Below are 19564 nucleotides of genomic sequence, written 5' to 3' on the forward strand. Positions count from 1 at the left end.
GTGTATCCCTGTGCTGTGGAAATGACAGCCGTTCGCAATTTCAGCAAGCTACCAGTATGGATTGTGGAAAATCATAATGAGGTATATGCAGACTCCGACTGAGTTTAGTTTTAGTACATTTCACTTTTTAGGAAGTTCAGTCCCATTCACTCTTATTTATGTTGGTGCACATGTGTATGTTGGTCGATGGATGGATGTGTGAGCTGTGAAGCAATAATTTCAATGCGCGCAAGGTGGTCGGTTTCAAAAGAGGTGGTTGATATGTGGTTGTGTCACTATAAGTTGTAAGTACTGATGGTTGGTTGGTTGAGTTTAGTGTAGAGGTGGCGCTATCCATCGATATCCGATGATTTCCGCCAGGCTAAACGAGAGGGATTTCACCCTCCCCTGTACAGCTCTCGACATTCGATTTTGTTATATTGCACTGTTTGTGAGATATAGATTCACCGAGGAAAGGCGTTGTGTAGTATTCAAATCTTATGAGTATTTTGTTTAAACATCGTTTGTTAGATTTAACAGTTAGTACTCGTGCTTATGCACGAACTTGAACGCCTCAAAGAAAAAGTATGATTGAGCAAATCATTGAATGAATGGATAATTGAGGCCAGTGTTCAAAATGACAAAAATTGAATGACTGACTGAAATGAAAAAGCTGAGTGAAGGAACAGGAAGGAATAAAAAAAATGAATGAAGGAATTTAATGAATGAATCATAATGTACTTGAAGTTGAACGCTTGATGATGTGATAGTGATTATTTTTTGTCTCGCCTGCATAGCTAGCAGAGCGAGACCATCATAGGCGCCGCTTTTCCGGCGGCGGCGTCAACATCAAATCTTAACCTAAGGTTAAGTTTTGAAAATGACATCATAACTTAGAAAGTGAAAGTGTATGGACCTAGTTCATGAAATTTAGACATAAGGTTAATCAAGTATTACTGAACACCCTGCCTGAGTTTCAGGTCACATGACCAAGGTCAAAGGTCATTTAGGGTCAATGAACTTTGGCCAAGTTGGGGGTATTTGTTGAATTACCATCATAGCTGTGAAAATTTATGGATTCATGAAACTTGGACATTTAAGGTCAATGAACTTTGGCCATGTTGGGGGTATTTGTTAAATTACCATCCTAACTCTTAAAGTTTACGGATCTAGTTCATAAAACTTAGACATGTATAAGAGGCACCGCTTTTCCGGCGGCGGCGGCGTCAACATCAAATCTTAACCTAAGGTTAAGTTTTTGAAATGACATCATAACTTAAAAAGTGTATGGACCTAGTTCATGAAACTTAGACATAAGGTTAATCAAGTATTACTGAACATCCTGCCTGAGTTTCAGGTCACATGACCAAGGTCAAAGGTCAGTTAGGGTCAATGAACTTAGATCATGTTGGGAGAATCATTTTCAAAATCTTAACCAAAGATTTTTGAAACGACATCATCAGGTCACATGACCAAGGTCAAAGGTCATCTAGGGTCAATGAACTTTGTTCAAGTGGGGGTATTTGTTAAATTACTATTATAACTGAAAATTTATGGATCTAGTTCAGGGTCATTCCATGCCAATTCACCCAATGAAAGTGCAATTTTGCACCCGACCCTCTCGGAATTCGTTGTAAATTGGTATACATAAAATTCACCATGGCCCAAGCACAAAACAAAAAAAATTAGTCAAATCGGTCCATCGGTTCTCGCGCTACAGCCCGCCCTTTTCTCCTTGTTTTGACAAAAATGGGTGTGACCTTCAACTTTCAATGGCCATTGTGTCGTAACGTGTTGACCAATTTTCACAAAACTGGTACCATTTAATAGAAAATTCAGAGAGGAATCCAAAACATGCATCAAATAATGTATTGGAGCGATTTATAAGGTCATGACCCTTGACCTATTCTTTGACCTTGAATTTGACCCCCGGACAAATAATTTTTTGACTTGATTTTCGTGTATGTTAATTATTTGTATGATATTGACAAAATATGTTAAAACCAATGATGATATTTTATTTCTTCACCTTTAAAAACTCTTCCAAAGATATCATGAAATTTCACTCTAGTCCCACATACTGATATTCATGTTAGTAAAGTGTTCACCAGTTACATGATTTCTTCCAATCTTTAAGTCACAGTATGCAAACACATGATAAGAAATTAAGCTCATCAGTTCACAAATGAAACATTAAACATTTATGCTCATGAATAGGTATCTGTTAGGCATTTTTATGTTCAGCAATATAATATCAAATATATGGCCATTGAAAGTTGAAGGTCACGCCCATTTTGTCAAAACAAGGAGAAAAGGGCGGGCCGTAGCGCGAGAACCGACGGACCGATTTGAATAATTTTTCTGTTTTGTCCGTGGGCCATGGTGAATTTTATGTATACAAATTTACAACGAATTCTGAGACGGTCGGGTGCAACCACTGGGTGAATCCAGATGGAATGACCCTTCATCAAAAGTGGACATAAAATTAATCAAGTATTAGTGAGCATCCTGCCCGAGTTTCAGGTCACATGACCATGGTCAAAGGTCATTTAAGGTCAATGAACTTTTTGCTGTGTTGGGGGTATTTGTTGAATTACCATCCTAACTCTGAATGTTTACGGATCTAGTTCATAAAACTTGGGATAAGAGTAATCAAGTATCACTGACATCCCCTGTGAGTTATAGGTCACAAAAACCAAGATCAAAGGTCAGTTACGGTCAATAAACTTAGGTCATGTTGGGGTAATTGTTGAATTGCCATCATAACTTTGACAGTTTATGGATAAAGTGAATGAAATGTGGACATGGGTGTAGTTGACAAGTCTTAAGTCACCGTTCAAATGTAATTTATGGTCAATGAACGTGGTATTATATCATTAATATATGATTATGAATTGTGTATTTGTGAATTATTATTTTATAGTACTAGTTTTCAAAGTTAGCACTGCTGCTGTATTAAATTGCATAATGCAGGCGAGACTGCCAGAGGCGTTCCACTTGTTTTTTAATTTCTCCTCGTATACACAGACGGCTCGCTATCATGCAGCCACCATTAGGGGGTGAACGATGAAAAATCCGTCGGGGCTCATTGATTTTTGTCTTTAATGGTAATAAAATTGTACCAAAATAGATATTTTTATTCCGTTTTGGCCAAAAATGGACCAAAACAGGGAAAAATAAATTTACATAAAAGGGGAAAGAACAGTGACTTACTTCGGCTGTCACGCAACTTCACTTCCCTGTTTTACCCGAATTTAAGTACATAAACATAGGGCCATTGAGTCTTCTGTACAGATCGTGCAAGAACTTTGGTCTCTGTATTTGGTGAGTGGAGCCAACAGAGTTCAGCGGAACAACCAACATAACAGAGACCGAAGCTTATGGTATAACTAACCTTGACAAAGCCGAATACCTTGGTCACACTTGATCTACGCTGGCCGTACGGTGAGTCGACAACAGCTGTTTTATTAATTTCAATTCAAACCACCTATATGTAGTTGGTACAATAAAATGTTGAAACGGCTGTTTTCGACTCGCCGTAGAGCAAATGTGACCATGGTATAAGCTCTTGCAAGTCAATTTCACAGCATATGCCCTTTTTACACAGGATTTTCTTGACCCCGGACTATCGCTAACCCCGTACTATCCTTAACCCCGTACTATTGTTTTTTCCTTTTCACACATGCCAAATTGTTATTGCTAACCCCGGATAAGGAATGCTTGCTTTTTACACACGAAACTTGCTAACCCCGGACTAGTGGTTTTTGTCGATCATTCGTAGTACAAGTGCTTCACTCGCAATTTCCTTAACCCCGTACTATTTAAGCTTAGCCCACTTTCGTTTTACACATCTATCTATGCGATCTTAACCCCGTACTATTGCTCTTAGCACCGCAATTGGTGGGATAACCCTGCTTTTTTGCAGGGCCAAATAATCCCGTACTATAGGTGGGGTTAGCCCACTTTGCAAAAACGCTGTGTAAAACGAAGGTGGGCTAAGCTTAACCCCGTACTATAGGTGGGGCTAAATTGCCATTTAGCCCCACCAATAGTACGGGGTTAAGGAAATTTTAGCCTGTCTAAAAAGGGTAATATTTACAAGAGAAAACACAGTCCATATCCACTCACACATGTATGCATGCGAGGTTAGCTATAGGCCTACTACCCTTTCACAATGCATGTGATTTGACATTAAATTTTTACATTTTCATTCATCACACAAATGTGAGGGAATAAAACGCATCAAAACCTTATACATTTATTCACTACATAATTTTCATCTAATCAACTAACTTAATTTTGAAAACATATTTGAAATTACGTATAAAAATGATTTTTTAAAGCTTGTGTATAGTTTTGGTAAATCCACCAAAATGCACCTATCACTATTCCAATTCATTGCTAGCTAATATGAATGGATATGCCCTATAACAGTTATGATGTGGAGGATATGAAATGAAAATGTGTTTTACAGGATAAATTTTGCAATTTTACATGGAAATTTAACTTGATCGGGTCACCCGATCAAATTGAAATACATGCTGGGCAATTCCACATGGGAGAGGGTAAAAACAGTAAAATTCAAAATTAATAATATGCATCTGAATGTGAATTTCATTTTTACACAAAACCTTATATTTTAAGGAACTGAAAACCTTTTTCAAATATCTGTTACGGTTTTTGCGGAGCAATCTTTTGAATTTGATGACCATTTTCAATTAGAGAACATGTATTTTACATTATTTTGGATAAATTTGATAACTAAAAAATATTTTACAATTTTGGTTCAAAATCATCTAATGTTGTGTGTGAAGGTGTAATAATTACCAGTAGCAAATGTCGTTATCATGGGTATTTTCAAATTTCTCAGAGAAAATTTTGCAATCTACTACAAAAACGGATGTAATTCCGTTACCATGAAACTGAATAGTTTTTCCTATGAACTAAATACTTGCTTGAATTTTATCTAATTCTGAATTCTCTGATTTCATGTGACTTGCTAAAGACTGAGCAACATTTTTTTGAAATATCATTTCTAATTCTGCTGTAACTGTGGTAACGGAATTACATGGTAACGGAATTACCATTATCATATCTTTAAAGGGGTGTGCGTTAGCCAATTTTGTTCCAATGCCATATTGATATCTTAGTTGTAGATCACAGTTATAAACATTAAAAGCCTTCTGATTAGTAATTACACTCCAAATCAGGATGAAATTATACAATTACTTGACAACAAGTCCCATTCAATATGGCCTGAGTATAACATTCAGAAAAAGGGCAAGGTAATGTACATTAGCATCAATAAAGTATATTGATGGAGCATACAATGTAGGTGAATGCCTTACAAAGGATTAATGGGCAATCAATTCTTGGGGAGGAGTAGAAAAATGATTATGCAGGATGATCTTAACAAAATTCTCATTCAGATTGATTTTGCAAAAAATGTCATTGCCAAATACCAGTTCTAATGAGATCCAAAATACTGGACGCACAATCACGAAGTGACCATGTTCACTGTGTGTGCCTTGGAAAAGAATGGCATTCCTTTTTTTTTGTAATTGCCTCTGATCAATTCACCCTCAACAGACTTAATGAACTTTTCAGTAAAAGAAATTCTGGGACGGCTGGGAGTATTTCTCTGCTTCAAAGAAACGGGTATAGTTTTCAGAAGGGACCGCCTACTAATTTAAGCGATATCTTCTGTGTAACTGTCCTTGCAACGGAAGATTGGATATTCTTTGCAACAAGCCATGGTGAGGGACCAGACTCTGGCATTGATTGGCAAACAGTGTAGCGAGCAGTAAAAAGTAATGAGTGGAAAAGATTGAAGTGAGATCCATAATTTACAGATGTTACAAGAATCACATGCCAAAAAATCATACTAAATCTTTATACAGATGACATTTCCAAAAGTAAGGTGGATTTGACAGATATTCAAGATGCCTTAATTAGCACCAAACCAATAATGTGCTCCACCCCTACATGTATGCAATGGATGCTCAGAAACATGCAAAGTCAGCATCATCCAATAATCACTGCTTCACGGATAAAGTGAGTAACGACAATGACCCTTCAAGTGAGGATGATACACAGAATGTGAACACTTCTCTAAGGAGAGGATGGTGATAATATTGAGACCAACAAAGTCATTAATAACAAAACATCTGAGAACAGCAACATAACTGTTTGAAATGGGTAGAAATATATGTACAGCATTCTGCTGTGAGAGAAATGCTAAGAGACAGTGGTAGTATTCTCATATACATCTTGATATAAAATGAAATATTTTATCTCTATTAAAATAAGTGATATAAAATCACCTAAAATTTGTTCCGTAATGGTATTCCAATAACCATTTTGTCTTTGTTTTATCTCTGTGACATAAACCTATTTTTGAACCAATTTGTAATGAGAAAGGCTGTTTTTTGTAGCACTCATCTCATTCAACCAATTAAAAGCCTTTCTGCCATGAGTTTTGGCAAATGAGTGAGATGGCATGAAATCAAATTCTGTGCCTACAGGGATTTAATTGAAAAAAAATGAACAAAAATATGAAGTCAATATCACATCATTTTGTACTTCATTTCATTTCATAAACAACATTAGTCAATAAAATTATTTGAAATATTTCTTTAATCTACAAGAATAATGTTAGAGTAGTACTCTAATGATTAAATGATTTATCATTTTCCTTTATTCTTATTTCAAAGTCTTGAGCGAATTGACCTAGAAATATTGCTGAAATTGAAAATGTATAGAGAGAATACATGTAGCCTCCACCTTATTTGCAGTTCTTTTTTTTCTTCAAAGGAAATTTGGTGCAGGCACATCATCTGTGATGCAATGATTGGATACGCGATAAACATGTCTATATCCTACATGTAGGCACTGCTTTGTCACATATCTTTAGAGATGGAAGATAAAAATGCATCTCGGATAAAAATTTTAATATAATAAAAAAAAATCATGGCCCAAGAAAACCAACTAATTTCATGAATATGACATAAGATCATCAAATCACAGCAGTTTCTTAGGGTCACATTTGGGAAATACATCTGTCAGGAAGATGTCCGATATTGACTTACTCAGATCTGCTATAATTGCAGTCCTCAGTGAGCTACATATAGACAGAAAATGAATCCTTACCTTTAAAAACAAGTGGAATGCCTCTGGCCGTCTCACCTGCATCACGCGGTTCAATATAGCAGCAGTGCTGACTTTGAATACTACTCTAACTCGCACAAGATGTTCAGTGATACATGGTTACTCTTATGTCCACTTTTTATGAACTAGACCAATAAACAATCGCTAGAGGGTATTCATTTGTCTCGCAATCTACTATGGTCAACAAGGAAATTCGTGATCACTCTCGCAAAAAGTGTTCACTGGCTTTCTAGGAAATTCGTGATCACTCTCGCAAAAAGTGTTCACTAGCTTACAAGTTCACGAGCTTTCGAGTGCCGCTGCAACTCTTTATCAAGTGACACGGATTGTCCGATATCGTACTCTATTTATACTAACCTCCAAGACCGTACGCACAAACGCGAGAACAATAGGTGGGCACTGATCCGTTGTCAGCCAGTCAACCCCCGCCCACGGGAAACTAGCGAGCCCGCCAATTTAGGTCTTATTTGCATATTGCCGACCAACGGCGTATTTGCATATACCCCCGGCTTATTTGCATACCTCCTGACCAATCACACAACGGATCAGTGCCCACCTATTGTTCTCGCGTTTGTGCGTACGGTCTTGGAGGTTAGTATAAATAGAGTACGATATCGGACAATCCGTGTCACTTGATAAAGAGTTGCAGCGGCACTCGAAAGCTCGTGAACTTGTAAGCTAGTGAACACTTTTTGCGAGAGTGATCACGAATTTCCTAGAAAGCCAGTGAACACTTTTTGCGAGAGTGATCACGAATTTCCTTGTTGACCATAGTAGATTGCGAGACAAATGAATACCCTCTAGCGATTATTTCAATCCGCAATAATGAACCTATTTAGTATTAGACCAATAAACTTACAGAGATATGATGGTTATTCAACAAAAAACACCAACATGGCCAAAGTTCATTGACCTTACATGACCTTTGACCTTGATCATGTGACCTGAAACTCGCACAGGATGTTCAGTGATACTTGATTACTCTTATGTACAAGTTTCATTAATCAGATCCATAAACTTTCAAAGTTTTGATGGTAATTCAACTGATACACCCACTTCGGCCAAAGTTCATTGACCTTTGACCTTGGTCATGTGACCTGAAACGCGCACAGGATGTTCAGTGATATTTTATTACTCATATGTCCAAGTTTAATGAACTAGACTAATAAACTTTCAAAGTTATGATGGTAATTCAACAGATACCCCCGATTTGGCCAAAGTTCATTGACCCTAAATGACCTTTGACCTTAATCATGAGACCTGAAACTTGCACAAAATATTCAGTGATGCTTGATTATTATTATGTCCAAGTTTCATGAATCAGATCCATAAACTTTCAAAGTTATGAAGGGAATTCAACAGATATCCCCAATTCGGCCAAAGTTCATTGACCCTAAATGACCTTTGACCTTGGTCATGTGACATGAAACTCATGCAGGATGTTCAGTGATACTTGATTAACCTTATGTCCAAGTTTCATGAACTAGGTCCATATATTTTCTAAGTTATGATGACATTTCAAAAACTTAACCTCAGGTTAAGATTTCAATGTTGATTCCTCCAACATGGTCTAAGTTCATTGACCCTAAATGACCTTTGACCTTGGTCATGTGACATGAAACTTTAATAGGATGTTCAGTAATACTTGATTAACCTTATGGCCAAGTTTCATGAACTAGGTCCATATACTTTCTAAGTTATGATGTCATTTCAAAAACTTAACCTCAGGTTAAGATTTGATGTTGACGCCGCCGCCGCCGTCGCCGCCGCCGTCGGAAAAGCGGCGCCTATAGTCTCACTCTGCTTCGCAGGTGAGACAAAAAATTAGATTGGTGCACTGATTAAGAACCAATTTGTTGCTTAGTTGTCCACAACATTTTTTCAAGATGTAAATGTCAACACTTTTCATGAGGTTTCAGCATTGTTTCTTGTTTTCAAATCATTTATTGAACAACCAAATAGAAAGTTTTCAGTTTAACTGTTTTAAGATGCCAATTGTATGTGAAACTATGTTTCTTTTGAGTATTCAAATACTTTAGAATATCTTAAACTATCATCTACACAAATCTTTGACTAAATATGCAGATCTGATAACATGCTGTCCTCAGTTTTTGTAAAATTCCTAATGTGTATACGTATGGCTGTAGTCCATGTAATTCCGTTACCATGATTACTAGTGATGATTTTTGGCCTTTACATAATTCTTTCCATCAGTACAGGAGGCAAAAAGTGGCTAGTAAGTCCTAATACCCCTAAAATTGAAAATGAACTAAAATTTAATTACCACTGATCCCTAATATTTTGTAAAATCATGTTTATTCAAGGTAGAGCCACCTATTACGTAATATATACTTATATTTTATTTAATATTAGAGACGTGAAGTACTTAGATTGTGTTAAGTATTAGAGAAGAATGTAGAAACAAGCTTTATTGAGGCATTTCACCAGTCCTAAATGCCTAAAAATATAATTTTCCTTCCCAAATGTCAGAGGCGTAATTCCGTTACCATTATGTGTAATTCCGTTACCATGTACTTGCCCTAAAGAAAGACCAATCATCAAAATTTGTTGATGGTATTTGTGAATAAATTACTTTCAAAATAAAGTTGACATTATAATGAATTGAATCAGACATTAACTTGGAGCTAGTGTGTTGTAGATTTCAGAGAAACTTTTACTAAACTTTGGGTTGCAAAATGACTAATTTCTCTGGTAATTCCGTTACCATAGCACATATCCGTCATTCACATCTGAACGTGTGAGGGGTTTTCTAAAAATCTTGGTTCAGTATATAGCACTAGTGGCCATGCATAGTATTAGGTTCAGAAAATTTGAAAATATTGAGATATCTGGATGCTGTGAGCAAAAATAACAGCAAAATTTCTCTGATTTGTAATTCCGTTACCATGGAATTGCCCATATCTGTGTGATTTTGTCTTTCAATTAAATCCTATTCCAAATCATGGAATGGGCTGAAACTTTCAAGATATGTTCTTTGTCTGTAACTTTTGGATATATAATCACTAAATTTATAAGATAAGTGCTTGAATGCCCATTTTTTAAATTTAAAACAAGCATCGCCGAGAGAGGGCGCTATATATCCAAGATTTGAGTATTTGAAATTTTCTCAGAGAAGTGCAGTTGGAAAAATATCTAACGGTCTCTACGCTTCAGTAAGACTGTCATATTAGATGATATTCGATTATCAATCACATTATTGACCCTTTACCAAAGCTATACAAAGGCTTTAATTTTGACCATGATACTCCGATCATCTGTCCAAATACTGTGGTGGAAATTACAAAAAAAAACAGTTGAATATTTGCTTTCTAACAGTCTCGATTCAAGTCGTTGACGCAAAATAGGAAATTGTACAAAAATATCAACAGGTTGCATCTCATGGATATACTTATAGGTGAAGTACGCCATCTTTTGATAAGATGTTGATGAATATGGACTGAACGAGCAAGAAAATAACAGTACAAGCTTCAGAACTGTAAATAAATCGGCTGATGAAAAATATCGCGTGCCCTCTTTAGGCCAAAATTTATTTCGTCGCTGATCGAAGGGCATCTACGTGAAGATCAAGAAAAATACATAATAAACTGCAAAGAGAAGTCACCAAACAATCCATATAGTTTGGTAACAAAATGGTAAGTGTCATAGCACAATGTGAAATTCTAACTTTAGTGTTATAATCATTTATTTATGTTCCAAGTGAGTGAAGCAAGTGAGAAAAAAACCTTTTCGTGCGAATCTAACTTTGACATCTAGATATCTTACCTTACACTTTTCCTTTTTTTCTTTAATTCCCTTTTCTTTTTTATCTTGGTTGTAGAACATTCGGGGGCCACTGGGCCTAACCCTTGCATTCCGTTCCCCAATGCTATATCAGCAAGTGGGTCTCGATACTTCTGGATATTTAGCCATTTTAAAACTTACATGGTTGCTATTTTTAATTAAATCGCGAGTGTAGACATAATTAAAGAAGAATGTTTCGTTAAAGGGTTTGATTCTTTTGATAAAAAAAACGAAGGGAAAATAATCAAGTAATACACCCTCCCTTTTCTCATTTTGCGTTTTCTTTTTCTCCCCCCTTTTTTTTTTGGGGGGGGTACCTTTTCGGGGGATAGTGGAGAATACTTTGGCAGATTGACTAAGGCTACTCAGATCACTCATGAAGTCACCATGGCCACTTTGTAGAACAACCTGTTGGGATGATATGGTCCTGCTTGGATACTAAAGTGCACTTCCTGCCAGGATGATGAATTTCTAACCACCTCCCTTGAGGTTGCAGGGTTCTCACCACTTCTCTCTGTTCTCCCTTTTTGTCTTCTCTGCAGGGGGAGGAAGCGGTCAACCTTCCATTACTCTCTGATGGACGCACAGACCTTGGGACAGGTGTTTCGGACCAAGCGGCACCCACCAAAGGGGGTTTCACGCAGGCGCCCCCAGGGTTTCTTGGGATGGAGGGGGCTAATAGGCCCCTCTCTGAGAGGCAAATTAGGTGTTGGAGTGCGTTGGAGTGGCTCATGCGCGGGCGGCTCCTTCCATATCCTGGTGTGATTGTTAGGATGGCCCCATCTGAGCTGTCTTGGGACCTTGTCCTGGGATTCTTAGATAGGGCGTACGCACGTGCAGTAGAAAGAGCAGATGCAGGTTGGGTCTTCTGCCTGCACGAGTACCTCAGGGAACGTTTGTCCCTGGGGGAATACAAGGATCGGTTTGCCCTATTAGATGAAAGGGGTAGGGACGATAAATTATTATTCTTTGACCCAGACACTCCCTGGTGGGAACCCGCTATGGCATGGGAGCGTCGCTTCCCAAGAGGTCTGGCTTATCTGCCTCAATTCGAAGGAAGGTCATCGGCGGCGACGGCAAAGGCGCCATGGTCCCAGGGCTTGCATGCTCCAGTGGCCTCGACCGCGAGGTGCGCTCCAGAGCAGGTGGGACCTAGTCTGAAACCAGCTGCCCTGTTAACCGCCCCCAATTTTGAGGAGGAGGTTATGAACAGCGGGAAGCCATCTGCTGCGTCCAAATTTGCACGACCAGACCGTCAGGAGTCCCCTTTCAAGGACATGCGTGTCCCCGAAGCCCAGGCTGGGGGACCGTCCACGAGGGGGACTACCCCGCACGAGAAAAAGGAGGTGGGTAGGAGAGGCCTGGCAGGTGCACCCGCCACCCTGGGCAAGCGCACGTTTGGCGGGGCTACGGGAGGGCCGGTCAACAAGCGGAAAGTGAGGGGACCTTGTCCCCTTTGCCAGCAGCGGCCGCATCATAAGTTGAAGGTACATGTGTACCGACACATGCCGCCTGCACTCCGATTGGGTCAGGATAAACCTGCGGGGGATGATTTCCCCCTTCATGAAGTAATGGGGTGTCTACAGTTCTTGGCCAAGTGTTTCACTGGCACACATAACCTGAACTCTCTTATCCGGTTCGTGAACCGGAGTGCCCCCGACAACTGGAACTTGCACATCCCACCGGCCATGGAGGAGGAGATGTTTCGCCTCCTAGATCAGCTGGGAGCATCCCGTCCTGAAAGTATTACGGCGCAGCCAATAAATTCCATCGCCGCATTGCTCCACTGGCGTGTCCTGGCATGGCTGGTGCAGCAGTTGACTGAGGAAGAAACTGTGCAGCTACATCAACTCGGGGGATCTAGCACCTCGGGGCAGGGGGAGGCTATGCCAGCGGAAGCCGCGCAGCCCAAACTGGTGGGGAGCACTATTCCCCAACGTCGGTAGCAAGGCAGCAGAGGCCACCACCGCCTGGGCCTGGCAGGGACAATGTCCCTGCCAGGCCCAGGCGGTGGTGGCAGGGACAATGTCCCTGCCACCACCACCTGGGTCTTGCAGGGATTATGTCCCAGCTCAATTGGCTCTGCCTGCAGCAGGCGTGCTGACAACTGCTGAGGGGGGAGCATCGGCTACCCCTATGGCATCGGAGGACTCAGCCTCGACCCTGGTTCGGAAACGAACCCAGGGGCTTAACGCGGAGGGTAAACGCATGTCCTTCGCAGAGGCCGATGCGAAAGCCCCTATATCCCTGGCCATGGACAGCCACGGGAAGAGACCAGTTGAGTCGCTTCCTCTCTGTGCCTCTTGTTTTCTTCTTTTGTCTTTGTTTCCTTTTTGTATTTAGGCCATCTATTTATTGTCAAATGGTTCACTTTCTGGAGGGAAGAGTTTTCAAATGGCCCTTTCCACGTAATGGCAGCGCTGACGCCCCCTTCCTGCACCTGGGGGACCTAGGTTGGACACTGGTGAGCCAGTCCTCCAACCGAAAAGGAATGCAATGCACTGCACAGCCTTGGTAAGATGGTGCCTTGACAGGGGAGGGCCAGCGGGCAGCCCACTGCCATGGGGAAGTGGAGCTTTTTTGGGGAGGGGGGACCCTCCAGGGATATGGATTTTTATATATTTTTGCATTTTTATATGTCTTGGTGGGGATTGTAAGAACCCAGAGGAGGCAAGGAGCATAAATATTCTACCTCCGATGTATATAGTAGCTAAGTTGTTGGGTGTTATAATTGGTTTGTAACATTTAAAGTTCAAAAAGTGTTGCACAGTTGTGCCTAGCGTTTTGACAGTTTTGCAGGTGTCGTTTTACTAAAGGAAAGAATTTGTGTTATAGATAATTATTGGTAGTAGATTATTATACTTAATTATTGGTTACAGTTGTGGGACATGGTAATACTGGTAAATCACTTTTTTTTATAATCTTCAAAAGGCATTGTGAAAAAAAAGTGAAAATAGGGACATGTTGCGAGTAGCAATATTTGGATACTTTGAATAACATGTGGGTGGATTGACAAAATACAGTGCATTTTCGAGCTTTTGAGTACTGCTGGGAGTATTTGTTATACCCAATGGACTTGTGTCAGCCCATGCCTCAGCCTGGAGATAATATCTCTTATGATAATAATAGTATTTTATTTCAAGACTGTTGTACAGAAATTTTACATAAAAAACAACATAAAACATAACAGTATCAAAATAGAATTTTAAAAATACACAAAGCATGAAAAAATATATTATCATTGATACTTTGGGGGTTAATATGAATCAACAGAATATTTTCAAATATAAGTAATTGCAGAAGTTTAATGGGGGTTGGAAACTCGTGGGACCAAGTCTCATAGAACCGGGGGGGGGGGGGGGGGGGGGGGAGGGGTCACTCCACCCCCATACAGGTCTGCTTCTGACAGAGGATGATAGACCACTCTAGAGGCTTGAAGACGTAGAACAGACGTACTTGAAGCTGATCTCGACTGATTTACACCAGAATTGAGGAATCTCTCCAGGGAAGTATTGGTAGGAGCCTTTTCCTCTTATATTTAGCTTTAAGTGCCACACTTAACCAGTCTTTGAAATTAGCAGCCTACAAGCTGGCACCTATATTGCAGAGTTGCCAACATTGGGATGATAGAATCCAGTAGATTTCACGGAGGTATGATTTTGTGAGGGAGCGCGCGGCGAATCATCCCACGGACGGGAGTTTTGGGTAGCAAAACACGTTAAGAAACAACATTTGATAGTAACTGACACTGACAGCTTTCTAAACCATCAAAACTTTTTTTGCTTATCAGAAGAAAATGTGTCGAAGCATGTCGTTTCTTCCTCCAAACTCCATCTTTCAATAATCCTTGGATACTGGTAAATATATACCCCATCTTCAAGAAAGGAGCTACCACTGATCACGCTAACTGTAGACCTGCGTCAGGTGATGAGTCATTTGAGTAAGTTCAACATCATTGCAGACAATCAACATGCATTCAGCAAAGTTAGATTGAAGCCTGACTCTACCAAATACACAATGATAGGAATTAGACTGGAAGAAAAAGAGAATGTAACACTCCCCAGTACTTGGGAATCCAGCTCCAGCGCGACCTTCACTGGAACAAACATACGCAACATGCTACGACAAAAGCAACAAGGGTGCTGAACTTCATTAAGAGGAATCTCTACCCCTCCATCAAAAGCTATACACTTCCCTTGTTAGACCCTACCTTGAATACGCTGATGCATTATGGTAATGAATTGAATGGATTGATAAATGAATGGTTGAATAATGATCCATGATTTTGAATGAAGAAAGAAGGGAGATATGTGACCCAACACCCCAAAACCAACAATAAGTCAACCAAAATGAATATCGAGATGTTTATTGAGCTTAAAAAATCATTTCTTAGGCTTTAAAAATATATAGTATATGTTAAAATTTACCAATAATAACCATTACAAGTACTTGATTGAGTGCAGAGGCAATTTAGCAAGAGCTTGAAAAATCAGGAGAAAACATGGTTTTAAGTTTGGGGTTCACTCAAGCATGAGAAATGCATACTGTGTAATCTCAGTGAAACTTCCTTGCAGTCCGAAAAAGTAGTGTCCAAAAACCATTTTATCTTTTAATTTATTCAACTTTACAACTTCAAATTTTTACAGTATGAAGAAGAAGCATTGCTCTTTCAGAAAAGCTATTTTTATTGTAATTTTTGGTTTTTGAGACAAAATTACTATTTTGGCTATTTACAGGGAACCTTACCTGGTGACTTATTGGTGGTTTTGGGGTGGTAGTGCACATATGTGGAATGAAAGCTAGTAAATCCAAGATAATCTTCTTGCAGAGCCTTTAAAGAACTTCCTCATATTTTGAGGTGAACTAATCAAAAACATATTTTTATAAGTAATATTGCATTTAATGGGATCTTTTTGTTTATTATCATTCGCCATTAGGTCCTAGAGCCGATCTACCGAGCGATTGCGTCACGTCATCTACCATTTGAAGGGATAGCGATGCTTCACTTTGACTCACACCCAGATCTACAGATAGATACCAACATGCCTGCAGATATCATCTTTGATAAGCATCAGTTATTCGAGTGAGTATCATCTAGGAATCTGAGATGTATACCACTTAATTATCCTAGGGAACCAGCTCCGCTGGACAGGGATATCCTTGTTTTAAGCCAATATGAAGCAGGAAAAAGAAAGGAAGAGAGGGCTCAGTGGATAGGAGTTTGAACCACAAGGTCCGGGGTTCAAATCCCACTGCAGCACTCCTGCCCTTTGGCAAGGCGTTTATCTACATTGCCACTATCCAACCAGGTGTAGGAAATGGTTACCATGTAGGGAAAATTTCCATGATTTCCCGAGTGCCTGATCAGGGTAGCCATGCTAAAGCCTGGTAATAGTATGCAGTGCTTAGAAATATTTGTGTCCTAAAATTAATCACATGCAGTCATCTATTCTAGTATCAATTCTAAAAACATGGTTAATGATCTGTATAAACAATTTAGTTATTACAAATTTGCAATCAAATGCAAATAGGTTTCTCCTAAGTAGCAGCAACCTTGAAATCTAAATTAATAAGAAATTATTTGGTATAAGTTTCTTAGGTTTAGTAAAGTTTTAAAGTTTAATCTTAAGAAAAATCCTCTTCATTTTATTAAACAAGATTACAATTTATGAATTCCAGTGTCCTCAGCATTGAGAACTGGATCATGCCCGCCATCTATGCAGGTCATCTTGGTCATGTGACCTGGGTCAAACCTCCATGGGCGGATCAACTTCCTGAGGGGTCACGGAAGGTCAAAGTCGGGAAGGACAGGTCATCTGGGAAATTAAGGTTAGTTTGGTACTGTTCGTATGGAAGCCCTGTAGGTAATTTAAGACTAGAATAATTATCATCTACAACATAATGGCCCATATTTTGAACCCAGTGTAGCTCTAATTGTGACAAAAATCTCTAAATTAGGATGAAAGAACAGTGCTGTAAAGAAATATACAATAGCAACCTTTTTAAAGTACCAGTTCTCTAAAATAGTTTCTTGAGTTACAGAAGTCTGTATTCTGAGGTCAGGTTTAACTTAGACCTCATGGGTCTAACTCTGTTAAAATTATGGAAAGCAAAATGTGTCAAATTTTTTACTAAAAGTTGTAAGTTTCTTATATTTACTGTGCTCTTTCCTGATTCATCGATGATGCATACAATAATCTATTTATACTTCCTGCACAATTATGAATGAATTGAGAGCCAACTGATGTGAAATATTATATCTCTACTGTTAGTGATGTATGTAACTGTTGGCTGTCCATACTTAAACCACAACTTTAAACCCGAGTTAAAGTTAAACCCGACTTCAGAATACGGGCCAGAGTGTTTAAATGGTATGGTTCACATGTTCGATTGGATTCTCTACAGATAGGTTGGACAAAGAAAAATGTTAGGGCTGGGACCAGGCGAGCGTTTCATCAATATTTTCATCCGACTAGTTGTCAGATCTGACATCTTTCCATGAATTTGATTGGCTGAGAGGCACTGTTCCTCTGGTAACTGTCGGATAAAATGAGACTTGTCGGATAAAACGTCCGACAAGTCCTTTCATGAAGCGCCCCCCAGGTGGTGAGTCCCGTCTAGAATGCCCTCTTGATTGAAATTGAATTGCAAATTCTGGTATGGGAGGGCTTTGCAGCACCCTTCTATCAAAAGAAGAGAAGGGAAAGATCATAGACGAAACAATAAGAGATTCCAGTATATCAGACTAAAATACTTCATCATATATCATCTACTGATTTCGTACATACATGTACTCTTTCTTTGTTTTACATGACCCTGAATTTATTTTCATTGATATGTTGATGCTCGCATCATTTGGTGATTTCAAGTTCAGTGTTGACCTTTTGGTGTTGGTGTTAGGTGAATTTTTACAATATTATAACACCAATCATAAAATGAAGATGGTCCCGAAAAGTCGCCCACTAGTTGTTGAGATGTCAATAGTGTAATCTGGATCAGTTTTACAAACTCAGAATAAGTTTTGGAGCTGGGGGAAGCAATCAAAATTTCAACACCAAGTCCAACACTGGACATGAAATCACCCATCGATATTGAAACCTTTTCCCCTGTTGTATTTGTCAGGAACCCAAAACACAAAAAGCATGGTGATCGATTGCACAGTAGATCAGTATGGTTGATTGCACATGACAATCAGATGCAATTAAACACGATTAAAAGCCACAGAACATCACAATGTAATAGATTAGGTAAAAAACAACATTGAGCAAATTACTAGTACTTGAAAAAGCTATAACAATTTATCTGCGTGTAGATACAATATAAACTCAATTGCTTTCCTTTTCTCTTCCTTTCCTGATACTTCACTCCAGAGTCAACTGGCCGGATAGTTACTTCGTCAGTGACCTCCTTTTTGCTCCTCAAGAAGACATGGAGAATGGAAAAGATGCGGTTGTTGATGTTGTTACCATGGAAACAGAGTGTCTGAGGAGCAAAGACTTTACCTTTTCCCCATCGGTGCGTATGGAGTCACGCTGTACATCATTCTTGAGCAGGGAGAAAGGTGATCAGGACATGCCTTTGAGAGTTAAGAAAGGCAGTGTTCATGCTGGTGTTGAAACACAAAGTAAAACGTTACTGGAGAGTGGCAGAGGTGCTTCAGTTGATCTGAACAATGCTGAAAGTGAAAGTAGGACGTTCTATGATGATGATGAACGCGGTTCATCCACTGCAGGACTTGTTCAGAACAAGGTTGAAACGCAAAGAATGTCTTTGGAGAATGGGAACGATCCATGTAGTCAAAGCAATGTCCAATTGCTTAGAAGAACGTCTTCGGAGAGTGGGAACGCTCCATCAAATGACAGACATGATCACGATGATGTAGAATCCGACAGGGATGCTATGAAGTCAGACAAAATGGCATCTTCCTCTTACAACAATGAACAAGACATAAACTCTCACACAAATTGCCCAACTCAGCAAATATCAAGCAAAACTGAAATAAGAAACTGTAATCAGCATCATGATAGTGTTGCCAATTTGAATGAAAGGGACTCTGAGCACGAGATAAATATATCAGAAGACAGGAGTTCCCTGTGCAGTATTGATAGTAATGACCAGCAAACTACAGATAATACTCACCAGTGCAATAGTAGCGAAATAACTCCAAATTCCATTGAGACTGGTACATGTGTTGCCAATTTGGGGAGAGGACAAGTCCAAGGATCGCGTGCTCCGTCATTCGGCACATGTGACACTGTTATTCAGGACTATTCGGAGTTCAGTGGAAAGTTCATTTTAGACATTGATTTAGATTTCTTCTCCACGAGGAACCCATTCAAACAGATGTACACAAAGGTAATCATCTTTTCCCTGACTTCATTTTGTACAAAAATTTATTTCATTTCATTTATTGGTTAATTTCTAATAATAACACTTTTTCATATTAACAAATTAACAAAGTAAATACAATGATAATATACGTATAACCGACAAGCAAAACATCGAATAAAATTGCATTTTCTATTAATGCATATCGATTTTTAGAAGGTTGCATGGGTTGCCACTACAGTACGTATCAAAAAATTTTACACTTTGAAAAAGCTCTGGGAATTAAAAA

General features: G+C 39.2%; 2 protein-coding genes across 5 annotated transcripts in view; both read left to right on the plus strand.

Moving 5' to 3' along the window:
* Positions 1 to 19564, plus strand: part of LOC121421278 (UPF0489 protein C5orf22 homolog) — a 29886-nt gene continuing 10322 nt past the window's right edge. Inside the window, exons 1-4 of one of the 4 annotated variants that reach the window (XM_041615944.1) lie at positions 1 to 81; positions 15885 to 16030; positions 16627 to 16776; positions 18318 to 19302. In XM_041615944.1, coding sequence (XP_041471878.1) covers positions 22 to 81; positions 15885 to 16030; positions 16627 to 16776; positions 18318 to 19302 — 1341 coding nt within the window. In that variant the 5' untranslated portion in view covers positions 1 to 21. Of the gene's footprint in view, positions 82 to 14300; positions 14463 to 15884; positions 16031 to 16626; positions 16777 to 18317; positions 19303 to 19564 lie in introns of those variants that run through there. The other 3 variants (XM_041615945.1, XM_041615946.1, XM_041615947.1) reach the window with 3 other exon arrangements.
* On the plus strand, positions 10624 to 13199 carry LOC121421279. The gene is made up of 2 exons (XM_041615948.1): positions 10624 to 10799; positions 11490 to 13199. The coding sequence occupies exons 1-2, from the start codon at positions 10797 to 10799 to the stop codon at positions 12891 to 12893; spliced, it is 1407 nt and encodes a 468-aa protein (XP_041471882.1). The 5' UTR covers positions 10624 to 10796; the 3' UTR covers positions 12894 to 13199.

Source organism: Lytechinus variegatus, chromosome 9, assembly GCF_018143015.1.
Source record: "Lytechinus variegatus isolate NC3 chromosome 9, Lvar_3.0, whole genome shotgun sequence".
In the NCBI taxonomy this organism is placed as follows: Eukaryota; Metazoa; Echinodermata; class Echinoidea; order Temnopleuroida; family Toxopneustidae; genus Lytechinus; species Lytechinus variegatus.